The following is an 18,912-nucleotide window of genomic DNA, read 5'->3' on the forward strand; positions in this document are numbered from 1 at the left end:
AATACTGATTAATTACTTATTAATGAATTTTACAGTAGAGAAACCTGGCAGACCCCATCTTAAGCAAATGATGAAGTTAATTTGACCAGCACTGACACAAATGAACAGAGTGTGTCTCCTTCTGAGATGCACTGAGAAAGCATAGTATCACTCTTAAGGAATTCCTGCCCCAAAGGCAGAAAGCCTAAAGAAACCTCAGATAATACCCTCACATTGGGGGTTAGGAGTCCGTTTGCAGGTGACTAGGTCATGAGAGTGGAACTGTCTTGAAGGTGATGAAAGATCTTATAAAAGCAGCCCTGGAGAGCTCCCTCAGCCCTTTGCCATGTGAGGACACAGTGAGAAAACGCTGTCTGGGGGCACCTGGGTGGCTCAGAGGGTTAAGCCTCTGCCTTTGACTCAGGTCATGATCTCGGGGTCCTGGGTTGGAGTCCCACATTGGGCTTTCTGCTCAGCAGGGAGCCTGCTTTGCCCCCCTCTCTCTGCCTGCCTCTCTGCCTACTTGTGAACTCTCTCTCTCTCTCTCTCTCTCTCTCTGTGTCAAATACATAAATAAAATATTTTTTAAAAAGAAGAAGACGCCATCTGTGAACCAGGAAGTGAGCCCTTGCTGGACATCAAATCTGCCAGCACCTTGATGTTAGACTTGCAGCCTCCAGAACCATGAGAGATAAATTTCTGTTGTTTATAAGCCACACAGTTGATAGCACTTTGCTATAGCAGCCTGAAGGGACTAAGACATCTGTCCGCCAGAGCTGTATCTGGTGCACCCCCTTCATGCCTTCATGGTCTCTTATCACCAGTATGATTCTATTCACTCGGGTGGTGCTTGGTCTTGTGTCTGTCTCTTCTGAGATACTGCACTCTCTGAGGGAAGGAACCTGTTCCATTTTGCTCATCAATGTATACCAGGTGCTGGCCCCAGGCCTGGCAGCTAGCGGGTCCTTAGTGTGCAGTTTTTGCATGAGTAGATGGACAGAAGAGCTTTAGCAAACCTTACTGAGTCTCAGTGTCCTTGTCTGTAAAATGGGACACTACTTCCTACCCAGGTATCTGTGCTGTGTGACTATCCTATGGAACATGAGCAGTCTGTGAAAATACAAGTCTGACACACACGAGAAATATGGATTCCTCACCCTCCTCCATTAGGAAGTGAAAGAGAACTTGCTTCTTATGGTCTCAGCCTGGAGGACAGGTTCCCACGGGACAACCATGAAAAGCAGGCCACAAAAAGCCCTGACCATGGTATGTCTGATCAGGAACCAAAGAGCCTGTAATTCCAGAGGCTCAGGAGTCTGGGACCTTTACCTGGGACTTGGGATACACATAGGCCATAGGAAGATAGCCACACTTTGGCCACCACAGGGCTGTCAGGGCTGGCTGGCCAGCCAAGGTGGGCAACCCAACCGCTCAGCTCATGTAACCACCACGCCGTACCATAGTTCATACGGACATAGTTCATATGGACATAGTTCATACGGACAGGGAGGGCTCAGCAGAACAAGTCACATAAAAACATTGACCCAAGGAGTCAGCAGACCTGGATTCAAATCTTTCCTCTATCATTGATGACTGGACAAACTGCTTAACCTCAATAGCTCTCAGACTCCATATCTATAAAATGGGGATGATATTACCATGCACCTCATCTTGTTTTAAAGACAGAACAAGACAAAGTGTGTGAAATACTTCAGCAAGGAACCAGCACACCCATTCACTGAAAATTATATCCATAATTATTAAGAGTAACCAGGTGTTCGCCATTCAGAAACAGGATCGTCTCCGGCGTACCTCTAAAAGTTCAAAAGTCAGCCCCAACCAAGAAGGGTGGAATGAGAATGACCCCTCCCATGGCACAGCACTCTGAATATGATTTTGAATTTCTGCATGACTTGCTTTACTTCCTGTACCTTTTTCTTCACTTAATCAAAAAAAAAAAAAAAGGTATAAAGTAAACAACAATAACAACAAAAAGTGGTCACTGGGCTGCCATGAAAACCCTTACCTCAAATGCAGCACAGGATTTGATTGGGTAGAGGTAAAGATTGGTGATGACATGTGGCCCAAGGCCCCCATGCAGGGCTCCTGCTGCTTTCTCTGGAGGGGTCTCCTGGGTTCTGGTGGTTGTTGGCGGATGTGGGTACGAACCCCCTGCATCCACAGTGCTAGGTGAGTCGTCGCCAACCCCGGAGGCTGTGCGGACATCTTCCTGAGGTGAGGGACTACATGTGTCCACAGGGATCAGCCTGGCATCCAGAGCCTCGCTCTCTGACGCAGCTCCAGCCTCCCCAGGGGTGGTCTGAGGGAGAAGCTGGCCATCAGACTGGTGCAGTTGCATTGCTATGATGAACCTGAGAAAGGCCTGGGCATCCTCAAGTGTAGACATGTACCCAAAGGAAATCCTCACTGACCCTGTAGGCTGCCCGTCTATGATGTCCACATCGTCTCCACAGACATGACCGGCCTAGGATAAAAGGAAAATAAGTCAGCTAGGGTGACTCATTCCACATGGATAAATCTGAAATCATTTTGGAGAAGAAACTTAACCCAGGAGAAGAAACAGTAAGAGTAACACATGCTGTGTGTCTGAGCCCTGCTCCGCTAAGCACGAGGACTCCCTTGTGAATCTCGCTTTGCTCAGGTGCAAACTGAGGTCAATACCAATCTCAATGGATTGTTTAAAAAGTTTAAAAGAAATACTGCATGGAAGGCATTTACCCAGAGCCACACATCATGACAACCCACCGACCCAGCAAGACAAACCAAAGTTTAGGAAGCAGGATGGGTCAGCTTCTTGGTCTCCCCAGAGCTGACGCAGGAGAAACACCTGCTGGTCACTCCCTCGAGCCTCTCTCAGAACCAAAGGGAGGGCTGCATCCCTTCTTTGACAAGAAAGCAAGACAGCGATGTTCTTGTTTTGTGAAACGTGAAGATGCTCACATTTCAACAAAGAATACTATTAAAAACGGACAGGCGATTTGAATAGACATTTTTCAAAAAAAGATATACAAATGGCCAGCCTAGGCCACTACAAAAGCCAAAAGCAGGCTGGGTGCTCCTGCTGGGAGGCGTGGAAAGGAAGGCAAGAAGTCCCCGAAACTCTCCAAGCGGGGCTGCCCAGGATCCATCGCTTCTCAGGCCAACCACCTGCCCCAGTGCTGAACCCAGGTCAGTCACCGAAGAGTTGGGGTCACTGGGTCTTCCTCTCTCTTTTTAAGTAAAATCCAGTTCATGGTTGGTTGGGATCTCTGACCCCAGACACGAGACCAGCCTCCAGGGTGGTTGGAGAGGCCACCATTGGAGATGAGCAGCATTACCAACCTGAAGATGCTTCTTGACCATCTCGTCGCTTATCCCCAGGTGCCTCTGGCAGGCCCCAGTGTTGCAGAAGCAGCCAGTTCGCAGGTGGATGTTGTAAAGACTGGCCATTTTATCCACCTGTGGGTTCAATACGACATGAGACCAGTGTTAAGGATGTCCAGTTTTACTCGGATGGCCTGGGACAGAGTTTCAGATCAAGATGTGAACCTCCCTTTCCCAACAATAAAGTGAAAATCTGAGCTTGGAATTTCGCTCCCAAGTGCCCTGATCTATCATGGATTTACTAAACACATTTGACAAAATGTCACTGATAAAGTTTATCCAGATGGATTATAATGTATGCCTGAGAAAACTGAGAATGTCAAATTCAGGCCAAATTCCAAGTTAGGAGCTCACATTTCAACAACAGAAGATTTGAATAGACATTTTTCCAAAGCAGACATACAAATGGCCAAGAGGTACATGAAAAGATGTTCAACACCACTCCTCATCAGGGAAATGCAAATCAAATCAATGAGATATCACCTTATACTTATTATAATGGCTATTATTGAGAAAGCAAGAAATAACAAGTATTGCAAACACTGTAGAGAAAGGGAGCCCTTGTGCACTCTCAGTGGGAATGTACATGGTTGCAGCCACTATGGAGAACATTATGAAGGGTCCTCAAAAAATTAAAAATAGAACTACCATGTGATCCAGCAATCCCACTTCTGAGTATTAATCTGAAGAAAGTGAAAATACTATCTTGAAATGATATGCTCCCCCCACTTCACCACAGCGTTACTTACAGTAGCCAAGACATGGAAACAATGTAAGTATCTATCAAAGGATGAATGGATAAAGAAACTGTGTGTGTGTGTGTGTGTGTGTGTATTTCAGTCATAAAAAAACACAATAAAATCCTTTCATTTGTGACAACATGGATGGACCTCAAGGACATGATTTTAAGAGAAGTAAGCTAGACACAGAAAGATAAACACTGTATCATATCATTTATATGTGGAACCAAAAAAAAAAAAAAATCAAACTCCCAGATACAGAGAACAGACTGGTGGCTGTCAGCGATGGAGGGCAAAATGGGTAAAGGTGGTCAAAAGGTACAAACTTCTAGTTATAAGATAAATAAGTCTCAGGGATGTAATGTAGAGCATGGTAACTCTAGTTACTGATGCTGTGTTACATGTACTTGAAAGTTGCTAAGAGAGTAAGTCTTAAAATTTGTCATCACACGAAAAAAATGAGCCATGTGTAGTGGTGGATGTTAACTGGACTTAAACAGCAGTAATCATTTCAGATTATATATATATATATATGTATATATATATATATAAAATAATTATGTTGTACACCTGAAATTAATACAATATTATATGTCAACATTATCTCAATTAAAAAAAATAATAAACTAGTTGGTTTGTTTGTTAGTCTGTTTGTTTCAAAGAGCCCCCATGTTCCAAGGGAGATTCACAGGAATAAAATCCAAGTGGCCCAGTTGTGGGACGGCTCCTTGGCATCTTCTGCCCCAAGGCTGATCACAGAGCAGTCCCCACAGAGCTACCACTCAGAGCTGCCCTGTCTGGTTCACAGCCTGGGCTACAAACGTGACTGTGTTGACACTGTGTCTTATCCATTTGCTTTCCATAATGTCCCTTACTTTGGGTTGAATCACAGAACTGCTGTTCAATCCAGAAGTCTCAAGGCTCTTTCCTGTCTCCTGAAGGCTCTGGGAAGTGATCTGTATTCACTCCGGGCTCAAAGGGAGGGCTCACATGGAGGATATTTACCTGGCTGTGGGTCAAGGGTTCCATTCTCCCACGTGTCTGGGAGCCCCTTGAGCGTCCTCAGCCCAGATGACTGGCTAAACTCAGCAGTTGCTTAATTGCATTCAGGAAAACAAACACAGCTTGCCCAGCTGGGCAAAACTTTGAAGATTCTGTCCCTGGGAATCCACAATGCAGGGTGGCTAGAGGCAGCCAGGAGCCACAGGCCCCCTCTGCAGACACAGCTCACCACACGCCGGCTCGCGCTCCTGCCGGACTGTGCACAGCAATGGGACCTCCCACACTGGTGAGACCATGGCTGTCTTCACCTGAGCCCTCTCCCCTGGACTGTCAGAGTGAGAAGAAGCCATTCTCTGGGTTGAACTGAGGGGCCTCAGGAAAACAACTCTGCTCCTTTACCTTGGGCAAACAGCTGAGTGGCGTGGGGACCTGCTAATGAAATTCAGGCGTTCCCTGGCTCTCTGTGCGGAGACCAGGCCACACCACGGGGTCAGGCCAACTCCATCTCCAGAGTCCGGTGGCCTCCATTCAAAGGGCAGCTGCTAGGGACTCTCCCTCCCCACTGCACCCCAACCCCTGCCAACTGGAATTGGAAATCTCCTGTGCTCACCCCCCAACCCCCATACCCCACATTTACAGTCTCCGTTACCACTGCTGCTAAGCAGGCCACCAAACTTGGTAGAACAAAATCAGAACCATTTTTTTGTGCTCACAGCTATAGTAGGTCGGAAATTTGGAAAGAGCGGAGGAGATGCCTGACTCTTTTCCATGATTTCCCGAGTCTCAGCTGGGAAGATGCCAAGGCTGGGAGTGACGTGCTGTCTGGGAGTTGGAGTCATCTGGAGACTCACTTAATGCGTCGCGTGTGTGTCTAGCGTCCCAGCCAGGAGGGCTCACAACAGGACTGCCACCAGAGGGCCTGTGCTTGGCCTCTCCACATGGCCAGCTTCCTCAGAGCATGGCAGCCTCAGGGTAGACCTTCTTGCATGGTAACCTGGGACCCAAAAGTGGACGTCCCAAGGAATAATGCTGATGTGGCACTGCCTTTTCTGCCACACAGTATCCCTTTCTGTGGCCTTCTCCTGGTTATGAGCAAGTCACAAACCCACCAAGATTCAAGAAGAGAGGAGACCCCCCACCTAGAAGAAGCTGTTTTGGCCACACTTAACCGTTCCTCCTCATCTCCCATCATGAGGTGGTACCTCTCACCTTGAGCCCTGCGGGATCCCGGCCAGGTGAAAGGTGTGGTTTCAGCGCCAGGATGAGCACGGCATCCAGGGAGGGCAAGAGAGCCGCCCACCACAGTGCAGCATGGGAGCCGCACCCCGCCCTGCCGCAGGTGCCCTCACACTCAGTGCTTACTGAGCCCTTGCTTCCTACTGGGCCACGTGCTCAGGCATTCTACAGCGGATCTCATTTAGTCCTCAGAGCAACACTATCCGCAGGGCCCCTTGTTAGCCCCGCTTCATGGACACCTGGAGAGTTGACACTAACTCGCCCACCCTCACAGAGCCAACCAAAGGCAGTCAGAATCGGAACCCACATTCTTAACCACTGAGTAGAATGACTTCCACACAAAGGAGAATGGAATTAGGAGGCCTGGGTATCAAAAACAAGAACCCCAAAGCTTCTTACGGAAAGCTGAATTCTCTGAAAAGAATCACAGATTCTTTTGAAATCTCCTGAAAAGAGAGCCCAACCCAGCCATGAAACCATCTGACCTTTCTGAAAGCCACCAAATCCCTGTGGGATTCCCACACGGAGAAGGAGCCTGCGGAAACCAGGCTAGACCTTCCCGAGCCAGCAGCACAGTTGGCCAAGCCTCCGCCGTAGAATCCGCTGGTCACTCGTGGGACACGCTGCCTCTACAAACCCCCAGAGGGAGAAACTCGTCCCGGGTCCACCTCAGGGAATAGGAGTCCTGGTGAAATCAGTGGGACACCTACACAACTGTCTCCCCCTGCGCCCAACCCAGGGTTTTCTCCTCTTTGAGGCTTCTCTGGCCAAATGCAACATCCCCTCCCTGCTCTGCCCGCCCGGCGTCGTTCATGGTCACCTGTCTGTCCTCCTTCACACCGTGCAGCAAGCACAAGCTTCCTCAAGATGCAAGAATGAGACTTAGGTTGCCAGTCACCCAGAATAATGTATTTTAGAAAGCAAAACATTTCCTCCAGATGCATTTCCCACCATCCTCCAAAAGCATTTACGAATCACATGGGGCTGCCAGTGGGGGTCTTACTGAGTGGGGTTCTGTGCAGTAAACCTACCCAAGATGAACACCTTCTTCCAAACTTAGCTGACCACTGAACCTGCTCCTCACAGAGCTGCTCTGGAAAGGGCCTCAGGCTCCCCAGCCCTGCCAGGCTGTGACACCCCACCTGGGGACCATCTACCACCATATGTGAGTGCTTGATGTGACTCTGGACATTTAATGGACTGAGCACTGACCAACCTACCCAGCTATGGCAAGGACCCAAGCACTTCCCAACCTCCACTATTTGTCCTGTTTTCATGGGGAAATAGATAGAGAGAGTACATTTGCACAAACTACTTTATAACCAAACTACTAAATCCTTTGAACTCATAATATGCAGGAACTGCGGCACAAATAGGGCTTTTGTGAGGACGTCGTTTCTACTTGTTGTGAAGAAGGACTTCTGAATCCCGAGACACATGCAAATACATGATGGAAACAGGCCCCCGTTTTGTGTGATGCCATGATCCGGTCTGAAGTGTCACTGGGGCCACCGTGCTGAGTGGACATGAAATGGCCTCAGAAGTACCATTCTGTCTACACTGCTCTTCTGCCTACACTCTTTCAGGGCATCTTCCGTCGCTGGCAAGCTGTCGGCTGTCCCCCTCCACTGCAATCAAAGACTCTGCCCCTCTCTCCTCGCACTTGAAGTTGACAATTTCTGGCTAAAAAAGGAGGGTTGGTAAAGTAAACAGCCATGCCTGTTAGAATGGCGTGGAAACAAGCATACGAAGCCTCTAAGGAAGTGCCGTAACCCCTCCACCCACAGCCGGGCTGCCCTTCACACAGCTGCCACAAGCACCCAGGGACCCTCACTGCACCTGCAGGGCTCCCGAAGGCAGCAAAGCGCCAGAGGACGGCGCTCCTGCTGTGAACAATGGTGGGAGGTGACGAGGAGACCCACCTGGGAATAACCGATGATGTTCCCACTGGGGTCGAGCACATTAAAATTGATGACTGGACCCTGCACCTCCGGGCTGCTGAATTCAGAGTCGCTGTAAATCCGCACCACGGGGGCTCCACTAGGGTACCGGAGAGCAGACAGGGCCGTGTAAGTGTACTGAGCCAGGGTGAAGGTGTGCTGCTTTATATTCTCCATCCCACCTAAAAATGATTGAGAAACATTAGAAACATGAACTTCATGTGTAATTCACTCATTTTATTAATTTTTTTATTAATTCTTTATTTGAAAGAGAGAGAGTGCACAAGCAGAGGGAGAGGGAGAAGCAGACTCCCTGCTGAGTGTGGAGCCCCATGCAGGACTCGATCCTGTCACCCCAGGATCATGACCTGAGCCAAAGACAGATGCTTAACTGACTGAGCCACCCAGGCGCCCCTCACTCACTCATTTTTAAGAAAAACAAGGTCATTCTAACTACCAAGCTGGAGCTCAGATTAACGATTGTAAATCGTCCCAGTGTGTGGGACTGGACATATTGATTAATGTGTAGATCTGGGGCCTGCCCAACACCTGACTGTTGCTGTTCTGTGGAAACTTCCACAAGAATTCTTGTCATCCTTCTTTTTTCTTTTTTTAATTTAGACCCTTGGGTTACAGATGGCAAAAATGTACGATTTTATTTTTATTCATTTTTTTAAATTTTTTTAATTTTATTTTTAAGTAATCTCTATACCCAATGTGGGGCTTGAGATCCAGAGTCACACGCTCCACCAACTGTGCCAGTCAGGTCACAATTTTATCTTTAAAAGGATCGTTTCTTTTTGCTGTTTCTTTTAATATTTAAATCATTTTAACACCATCCAAATCAATTAAGGATACGTGTTACAACATGGATGAAGCTTGAAAGCATGTAAAATAAGCCGGACACAAAAGGACAAACACTGCGTCTTATATAAGTGCCTAGAATAGGAAATTCAGAGACAGAGAAAAAAATCGAGATTCCCCGGGACTGGGGGAAGGGGAATAGGGGAGTTACTGTCCAATGGTACAGTTCAGTTTGTGATGTTGCAGAAGTTCTAGAGACGGTGTCAGGGCTGGATGGCTGCTTAACAATGTAAATGTATTTAATGCCACTGAAATGTACGCTTAAATTGGCTAAAACAATGCATTTTATGTTACAGGCATTTCATCACATTTTTTTCCAAAGGAGCAAACAAGTAGGAATAATTAGAGTTTGCTTTATTGCCCCTGCCCCCATCAGACCTGTAGCTGGTCCTGTGGTCTCTGTTAATATCTTTCCTTGGAAAAGGGCTCATTGCTCAAAGCTTGTCATCATTATCTCCTCTCTGTCCTGGATAATGTCCAGTCACCTTCCTGCCTTACCATCAAGGCTACCCCCCTCCCTCCCGTGAATTCCGTCTGCCTCCAGTATTGGGCTCAGGTTGAGAACCTGAAGGCTCTCATTATTGTGACTACCTAATCATTGAGCCACATCCCTGGTTCACCACAACTCCACTTCTATATGGATGGGTTCAAGCAGTACCACCAGTTCTAGAAGCTCAGCCTCTGAAGGAGTGTCCAGGAGCACAACAGGATGGTGGATGCCTGGCACTTGAGTCAGAGGCTCTCCTAGTCCTGTATGCCCTTGTGTCAAGCTCCACACGATGGGACATGGTCTCCGTGTGCTTGTCAGCATACAGTGAATGTCCCCCACCTGCCCACACTCCCCAAACACTTGCCAGGAAAGAAGACATGCATCACAGCAGAGACAGTGGTTGGGGCTCAGGGTTAGGCAAATTTTTTTTAAGATTTATTTATTTATTTGATAGAGAGAGAGACAGAGCACACGCACAAGCAGGCGGAGCAGCAGGCAAAGGGAGAAATAGGCTCCCCACTGAGCAGAAAGCCCTGTGTGGGGCTGGATCCCAGGACCCTGGGATCATGGCCTGAGCTGATGGCAGATGCTTAACCAACTGAGCCATTCAGATGCCCCGGGTTAGACATTGTTATGCCTAGGTTGAAATTTCTATTCTCTCAATCACAAGTTCCCTGACCCTGGGGAAGGCATTTAACCTCTCGGAGTATGAGCTCCTCGTGGGCAAAGTGGGCTCTTTATATAGCTCCCCCCATGGGACAAGAGGGATGGCCTAGCAAGGGATCAGCTGATTAAGGTCTCAGGACCTGTAACCATTCCCAGCTGAGGGACCAAGGATGCCTCTCTGCGGCTGTGAAAGTACACGTCTCCTGATTTATAATATGTTAAAATGTTCTTTTAACTGGCAAAAAGGAAAAAAAAAGTGGGGGGGCAGCTCGGTCTCTTGCTCTAGCCTCAGAAGTCATTCCAAAGTTCTTGAGAATGAGCTTCAACTATTCAGCTGCCAAGGGCCAGCCACTCGCACAGACCCTCTCTTTTCTCTCCCATTTCAGGAACAAATGAAAGGCTCCACTGACCTGTGAGGCGCTCGAGGGCATCAAATCCATGTTTTAGTGCTATCACGTCAAGGAACGAGATGGTGCCATCTTCAAACCTGTAACGGTGTTGAGGGAAACAAGGTCAAGCTGTGACCAACATCTCCATGAGCATTTTGCAGTGTGTAACAAGGTTCTGATTTTAGGCTTAGCCATAATCTCTGAATACCTTCTCTTTGTTGCCTTATAAACCACAGCTCACTCTCCCCGTCAGGACAGAAGGCTTTGTACACTGAGACCCATGGGGCCAACTCTCTTGGCAGCTTTCTTGGGAGAGAATGGCCTTGGTAATAAAAGGAGCTAAAAAGACAGTCACCACCTTGAGAAATGTTATCCTGCCCCCATGAACACTTGGACAAAACCTCAAGTGCTTCGGACTCTTGAAATGCTGCCCTTGACCCAGGAGAACACCACTGACAGGGCATCAGTTAAGCGTGATCCAAGTACTACATGTCAATGATCCCAAACTCTATGGAACCACATAACATCCTGGAAACAGTATCATTCAAAATGCTATGGAACCCAAGTATCATTTTTGAAACAGCTGAGCTCACAGCTTCAGAGGGAAATGGCGTCCCAGGGAGAGGTTGCAGTAAAGACGCCAAGCAGGCAGAGGCAGGGGGCACACTTCCTGCATGGTAAGAACATCAGAGTAGTCGGGAGCAGGTGTGCAGGAGCTGGGAATTGGCTGGCAAGGTGGAGAGTGGTAGGAGAGAGATAAAGTCAGAAGATGTCTAACTTGGGGAGATACCATGTGTCTGAACGGCTCTGAGCAGAGAGCAGGGACAGGATGGGACCCAGGATCTGACAAGCAGAGTCAGTCCTCAGGCTGCCACAGAGGGGGAAGCTTGGAAACAGGAGGTTTCAGAGAGCACGGGCATAAAGATGGTAGGAAACCATAGCCTCTATGAGCCTGGCTATGAGTTATCAAAGCAAGTCAAAGTTTTCAGTGGAAATACTGTGCTTCGTATTTTAATATTCTAGAGATGAGATTTGCTCAAAATATTGTTACTGAGTAACCAGGGGTGCCTGGGTGGCTCAGTGCGTTAAAGCCTCTGCCTTTGGCTCAGGTCTTGATCCTAGGGTCCTGGAATCAAGCCCCGAATTGGGCTCTCTGCTTAGCAGGGAGACTGCTTCCTCCTCTGCCTACTTGTGATCTCTTTCTGTCAAATAAATAAATAAAATCTTTAAAAAAATATATTGTTACTGACACAACTGAAATGTTAATTTCTTTTTAAAACCAATATATTAGTAATTAATAATTATGAATCAAGTATATGAACTGACAATTAATAATGAATCAATTGTGAATTAATAATGAATTAGTTGGGGGGTGCCTGGGTGGCTCAGTGGGTTAAAGCCTCTGCCTTTGGCTCAGGTCATGATCCCAGGGTCCTGAGATTGAGCCCCGCATCGGGCTCTCTGCTCAACGCAGATACTGCTTCCTTTCCTCTCTCTCTGCCTGCCTCTCTATTTGTGATCTCTCTCTGTCAAATAAATACATAAAATCTTTAAAAGAATGAATTAATTGATAATGAATCAATTACTAATTGATTAATCACTAAATAATCTTCAGTAAATTAAACATTATTATCCTATAATGACTTAGGTTACTGATTGATTAATAAATAATCATTTATTAATCAATAATTAATAGACTCTTGGAGGAAAGGAAGTTTGCTGTTTCCATCAAAGGTTGTATCTCCTTGGGTTATAAAACGATTCAGAGCATGGTCTGGGTACATATTCAAAAAGCATTTGGGTTTTGAGTATTAAATCTCTTGAGTTCTAGTCCTAAATTCACAAGAAAAAAATGAGGCTTCTAGCGGTAAGTAAATATTTTCAGCTTTGTGGGCATCTTGGGGCAGCACCTGCTGAGAAGCAATCCACCCAATCGAAGGAAAGAGGTCTGATCCTGCCCAGCCCACCCACACAGGGCCCAATCCGAGCTGCCCCACTTCTCCTGGCCTTCAGATGCTCCTAGTGGCTTGATAAAGTTTGAGTTGTCATTGTGATCTGCCTTTAATTTATATGATGTGTGCCTATCATTCTCTTCTCACTTGGTTATATTACTTGTTATATTCTCACACTTGGATACAAAATGTTTTACATTAGTGTTCCTGTTTCAGAATCCCTCAACTATGGAGGAGTCCTAAGTAAAAGAGACACCACAGGCACCTGGGTGGCTCAGCCAGTTAAGCGTCTGCCTTCGGCTCAGGTCATGATCTCAGGGTCCTGGGATGGAGCCCCACGTGCAGATCCCTGCTCAGCAAGAAGTCTGCTTCTCCCTCTCCCTCTGCCATTCCCCCTACTTGTGCTCTCTAACTCTCTCTCTAATAAATAAATAAAATCATTAAAAAAAAAAAAAGATTGTTTCTTGAAAAGAAAGAAAAACATGAGGTGCAGGGATCAAGTCACATGCCCATGTCCCCACAGCTGCCGTGTGGTAAAGCCAGGATTCCCCCGCCAGCAAGCCAGTTCTGGGGCCTACACACTTGACCAGTGACTCTACTGCAGGGGACACGGCCCTACCTGCAGAGGCCTGAGTCTGCCCCTGGGTCTGTGGGGGATCTGACACACCCTCCCATCCAGGCCCCCCACCTTCTGAGGCACCTGCAGGGGGACTAGCTCCCTGTCCCTATCCCATAGTATTCTCCACTGTTGGCCCCAGTAGAACCCTGGGTCAGCTGTCATTTTCACCCTCTTACGCCTTCAACCTGAGGAGTCCCAGCCATCAACACCCGGACCATGGCTCCCCACACCACCTTTCCTCTCCCGAGAGCCCATCACCTCCCCCCTCGCAGTCCTTGTCCTCTCATAGCTGTGGAGAAGCCCACAAATGGGGGCCTGGGACACACTCCAGCCAACCTCCGCCCCCCAGATCTGAGCCCTGCCACCAGCTTCCATCCCTCTAATCCCCCCCCACACCCGAATCTCTGACCCCAGTCACCCAGTCTGGTCCCTCGAACAATCCTATAGGTGACAGAGGCCTGCCCCTCGCCTTGCTGAGCTCCTACCAGCCACCCCCAAGGTGAGGTTACCTTTCAGCCACTGAGCGCCGTGGGATGTAGAAGTCTTCCCCTGCGAGGTATGCAGCGGCTGTGCCCCCTCCAAAGTAGGTTTTCCTCAGCAGAGGAGCCACACGATTATTCACCAGCAGAGCACCCAGGCCGGTGGGGAATCCAAAGATCTTATAGAAGGAGAGGGGGACAAAGTCGGCCTGGTGAACCGACAGGTCCAAAGGGGAGGTGCTCACGTAGGAGGCCGCATCGAGCAGCACGAACCACTTTCCGGGCACGCTCACTGGGCACCTCCGCCCAGACTTGACCTCTCCTATCCAGGACAGGGGGTATCTGGTTCCAGAAAAATTACTCTGCGCGGGGTAACAAAAGAGATGTGGAAGCTGGCTGTCGGGGACACCGGCATCCATGCCCCGAGTCTCTGCCGACCACATGTCCTCTGGCCTGACCGGGACAGAGGTGACGTTCATGGCCATGGTGACCTTCCTCATGCCCACCACGGAGGTGTGGCTGTCCGTGAGGTAACAGAACCGGCTCCCGCTGCTCTCTGGGCCGGGGGATACCCACGGGAAGGCCTCTGCCACCAGTTTAAGAGCAGCTGTGCTCCCTGCCGTGAAAATGACGCTGTAGTCCTCTGGGGAGGTGTGGAAGTGCGCCAGAATCCTGGAAGAAGCAGAGTGTCATGCCAGCTCCAGGGTCTCACGGTGTCACATGGTCAGAGCAGTTGTATCCCTATCACATAGAACCTGCCTTCATTTTTAGGGAAAAACCCAGGTCGGCTTTGCCACGACGACGGCAAAGTGAGGGCGGGGGCAGAGCCAGCTGCAGGAGGAGATGACAAACAGGTTCCAACTGGCAAAAGCAGCTCCACCTCCCACGTCCCCACCCTCCCAGAGAAGATAAAAGTCCGCAGGGTGCCTGGGTGGCGCAGTCACTCCATCGCACTCTTGGTTTCAGCTCAGGTCACGATCTCAGGATCCTGAGATCCAGCCCAGAGTGGGCCCAGCATCTGGGCTCTGCGCTTAGCAGGGAATCTGCTTGGAATTCTCTCTCTCCCTCTTCCCCTCCCCACGGTGCTCTCTCTTTCTCAAATAAATAAGTCTTAAAAAAAAGATAAAAATCCACAAAACTTAATCCTAGAAAACACTCTTTGAGGGCGCCTGGATGGCTCAGTGGGTTAAGCCTCTGCCTTTGGCTCAGGTCATGGTCTCAGGGTCCTGGGATCAAGTCCTGCATCAGGCTCTCTGCTCAGCAGGGAGCCTGCTTCCTCCTCTCTCTCTTTCTCTGCCTTCCTCTCTGCCTGCTTGTGATCTCAAATAAATAAATAAAATCTTTAAAACACAAAAGAAAAAGAAAACACTCTTTCCTCAGTCTACTCTCCCGCTCTTTCACCAACTGGCTTCACGGTGCCTTTAATATTGGCAGCCCAGCCTCCCTTGCCAATTGGAAACACTTGAAATTATAGCAATTCAAGTAACTTTAGGCACCACTTGGAAACTACTTACTAAAAACTATTACATGTGGAAAAATACAAAGAGCTATTTTAAGCTGCACATACTAGTAAAAAGTTTGCGGGGGTGGGTTGTTGATGAATAATGCCTAATGACACATGAAAAGAAAGCCCAAAGGAAACCTTTTTTCCTCTCTCTGAAAATGAGGCTTAGAGGGCGCCTGGGTGGCTCAGTGGGTTAAAGCCTCTGCCTTCGGCTTGGGTCATGATCCCAGGGTCCCCGGATTGAGCCCTGCATGGGGCTCTCTGCTCAGCAGGGAGCCTGCTTCCTCCTCTCTCTCTCTCTCTCTCTCTCTCTGCCCGCCTCTCTGCCTTGTGATCTCTGTCTGTCAAATAAATAAATAAAAATCTTTAAAAAAATAAAAATGAAAATGAAAATGAGGCTTAGGAAACTGGATCCCTTGTGGTCCCTCTGGCCCCCAGGCACTCTGGCCTCAGCCCGGAGCCACATACAACACCCGAGAACACCTCAAGGCCGCCCGCCTGTGCTTCGGGGCTGCCCTGCTCCCTACCTACTCACTCTGACCTTCCTGTCCTCTGCCCCTAACGGTCGTCACTCTGCACGTGACCATTTAGCTGAAAGTGATCTTCCTTAGACCAACGCGGAACCTTTGTGGGTTGTGGTGGGGGGTAGGAAAGAAGTCCTCCCCATCCTGGAACTGCCGGCCACTCACCTGTAGCGCACATGCTCCACGGTGTCGTGGGTGAGCCTGCTGCTGATATTCTGGCTGTGAGGATTACCTGGCAGGTTACAGAGACAAAGCCATCAAGTCACTACCTCTGTTTCTCCCCTCCTATTCCTCCCAAACCTCTCCTTCGGTTTCTCAAAAAGGTGACCCTACAACTACTCTGTGACCCAGCAATACCACATCTCTATACTTTAGGGAAATGAAAACACATGTCCACACAAAGATTCATGCTCAGAAATGTTCACGGGCAGACTTATTGGTAAAGCCAAATTCTGGGAACAACATGAATACCCTTCAGCTGATGGACAGAGAGACAAAATGGGGTATAACCACACAATGGGAAAGTATTCATAACAGAAAGTCACAATCTACGGGCTATGCCGTGAGTCAGCCACAAAAACATCCTGAGGGGTCACATAGTGTATGAGTTCATTTATATAGGCAATGTCCAGCAAAGGTATAGAAAGAGGTTCAGAAAGTTGTGAATTAGTGGTTGCCTGAGACTGAGGGGGCAACAGGGCTGAACTATAAACAGGAATCAGAGATCTTATTGGGAGAATGAAAATGTTCTAAATGATTTATTGTGATAGTGGCACCTTTGGTAAAGTTGCCTAAATCATTAAATTGTACATTTGAAATAGATGAATTTTATGATGCATGAAATATAACTCCATTCTCAAACAATTTTAAATTTTTTTAAAGATTTTATTTATTTACTTGACAGAGAGAGACACAGCGAAAGAGGGAACATGAGCAGGGGGACTAGGAGAAGGAGAAGCAGGCTTCCCGCAGAGCAGGGAGCCCGATGCAGGGCTTGATCCCAAGAGCATGGGATCATGACCCGAGCCAAAGGCAGATGCTTAATGACTAAGCCACCCAGGTGCCCTAAACAACTGTTTAAATAAATAAACCAATCCCCGAGATCGAGATGGGACCCAGGAAGAACACTGGAGTTGGAAGTCAGCTCACAGGCAACCAGGCCAATGTAAACCGTTTCTACAGGCTCTTTGAGAGGTGGTTCTGATCATTCCAAGGAATCAAGGAGAATAAACTCCGAAGGCTGACCTCTCCCCCAAGCATGAGACAGAGCCATGAAATCCACTTAATTGAAATCCCCATCTGCTGTCCTGGGTTCACACCCCTGCTGTTCTGCAGAAACACATCTAATTGTGTTACTTGTGTGGCCCCAAGTATGTGAAGGGGGCCATCACATCTCCCCTTAGCCCATTCTCAAGGCTAAGTCCTCTTCTAACTTCACTTATCAATTTCCAGTTTTCCTCCTCTCCTCAGATTCCACATGAGTGTGTCCTGAAGTATCACCACCTCCCTCAGAACACAGCCCCCAGACAAGGACACAGACCTCAGAGGGGTGAGATGTGCATGCATTGGGCACAAGCCTTTCTTGGGAGCAGGACCAGAGGCACGCCATATCATAGTCTTGACCTTCTTTGTTTTAGGGTTTGTTTCTTTTCTCATACCATGCCATCTGGTATACTAGATCTCTGGCCACCAAAGCTATCAATGATCCTCTTCCACATGCACTAGTAACCAGTGTACTAGTAACTGGTAACCAGAGTTAGTACTTACCCTCACTGCTTCTCAGAGCTCTGGTTTTTAGCTCCACACTATCAGCACAACCTACAGTCTAGATGCTGTCCCCTCTCCGCACCAATCCCACAGTTACGGCTCTTGGAAAGGTTCAAGACTTGTGGATCTCTTCGCAAATCATGGATCAAGATTGCGATAGGGTCCCTCACTGGCACCTCTCCTAGAAACTATTCCCCAGATTTAAAGATCTGCTGGTTGCCCAGGATCTTAGTGAGGCACGAGAGGACGGTCCTGAAATGAGGGGGTCCTGTGCTCTGGAGCCCCGTGCCTCAGGCATGTCTTGACTGCGTGGCCGCAGGTTAGCCACCTACCCTATCCCGGACCCACTTTCCTCACCTCTAAAACAGGAGTGAGGACAAAACCTGTAGGTTAGCTTGTTTGCTAGCTGCACCTGTACCCTCGTTTGCGGGGAGGCGGGGATTGGGGAGGTGCCGAGATGGAGGGGGAGGGTGAAGCTCAAAGGTCTGTAGCGGTGGCTGAAGTGAGTGCGCGTTCGGGACACCAGGGCACTCGCTGCGCTCCCCGCTGCTGCATCTGCTTCTGCGGCCTTTAGTTCAGGCTCCCTTGCCAGGCTCCCTCGCCCGCACTGTCCACACTTTCTAGAAGGAACATCAAACTCCGCGGAGCTCCTTCGAAGCCCTTCCCTAGCTCTCCTCTCAGACCTCCTCCACTCCCCGCCCCTCCTCTGTGCTCAGGGGCGGGGCTCATACCTGGAACCGCTAGGGTTCGCGCAGAATAGTACCTCTGCCTGGAACCCGCCCCGCTGCTCCTCCTTCCCGCGTAACTCCTTGCTCATCCTCCAGGACTCCCCCGACTTCGAAGGCAGCTTTTTCTGACCTTCACACTGCCAACGCTGCAGCCACACACCCCCATGGGATCGCAGGCCCTTGGTCCACAGCCCTTCACACAGGTGGCCATTCACATTTACTGGGAGCTCACTTGATTAGGATCCTGCATTGACTAGGTCACAGCCCACAAAGGCAGGGACTGTGCTTCCTTGGTGTCTGAGATAGCACCGTGCCCCGCACAGCACAGTGGCCCAACACACACTTATGGAGTGAAAGAATAGGGGCACCTGGGTGGGGCAGTCAGTTAAGCCCCGACTCTTGGTTTGGCTTAGGTCCTATCTCTCAGGGTCCTGAGATCCAGCCCTACATCGGGCTCTGCACTCAGTGTGCTTGAGGCTCTCTCTCTCTCCCTCGCCCTCTGCCCCTCCCCCCTATTTATGTGCTCTCTCTCTCTCTCAAATACATACATAAACCTTTTTTAAAAAGAGTGCATGTCCTTCCCGCCACTCTACATTCTGTACTGTCCTGTCCCACAGGGTCATTCTGCCATAAACACAGCACCTTCGTA

General features: G+C 48.8%; 1 protein-coding gene across 4 annotated transcripts in view; it reads right to left on the reverse strand.

The window, feature by feature from the left end:
• Positions 1-18,912, reverse strand: part of MOCOS (molybdenum cofactor sulfurase) — a 61,730-nt gene that overhangs the window by 33,930 nt on the left and 8,888 nt on the right. For all 4 annotated transcript variants that reach the window (XR_004278091.1, XM_032310693.1, XM_032310694.1 and 1 more), the window contains exons 3-8: positions 15,934-16,000; positions 13,771-14,412; positions 10,712-10,788; positions 8,264-8,463; positions 3,322-3,438; positions 2,006-2,464 (exon numbers count right to left, since the gene is read on the reverse strand). Coding sequence is in view for 3 of the 4 variants with exons in the window: in XM_032310693.1 (XP_032166584.1) it covers positions 2,006-2,464; positions 3,322-3,438; positions 8,264-8,463; positions 10,712-10,788; positions 13,771-14,412; positions 15,934-16,000 (1,562 nt within the window). In the remaining variant the exon portion in view is untranslated. The remainder of the gene's footprint in view (positions 1-2,005; positions 2,465-3,321; positions 3,439-8,263; positions 8,464-10,711; positions 10,789-13,770; positions 14,413-15,933; positions 16,001-18,912) is intronic.

This window comes from Mustela erminea, chromosome 13 (assembly GCF_009829155.1).
Source record: "Mustela erminea isolate mMusErm1 chromosome 13, mMusErm1.Pri, whole genome shotgun sequence".
NCBI classification, from domain to species: domain Eukaryota; kingdom Metazoa; phylum Chordata; class Mammalia; order Carnivora; family Mustelidae; genus Mustela; species Mustela erminea.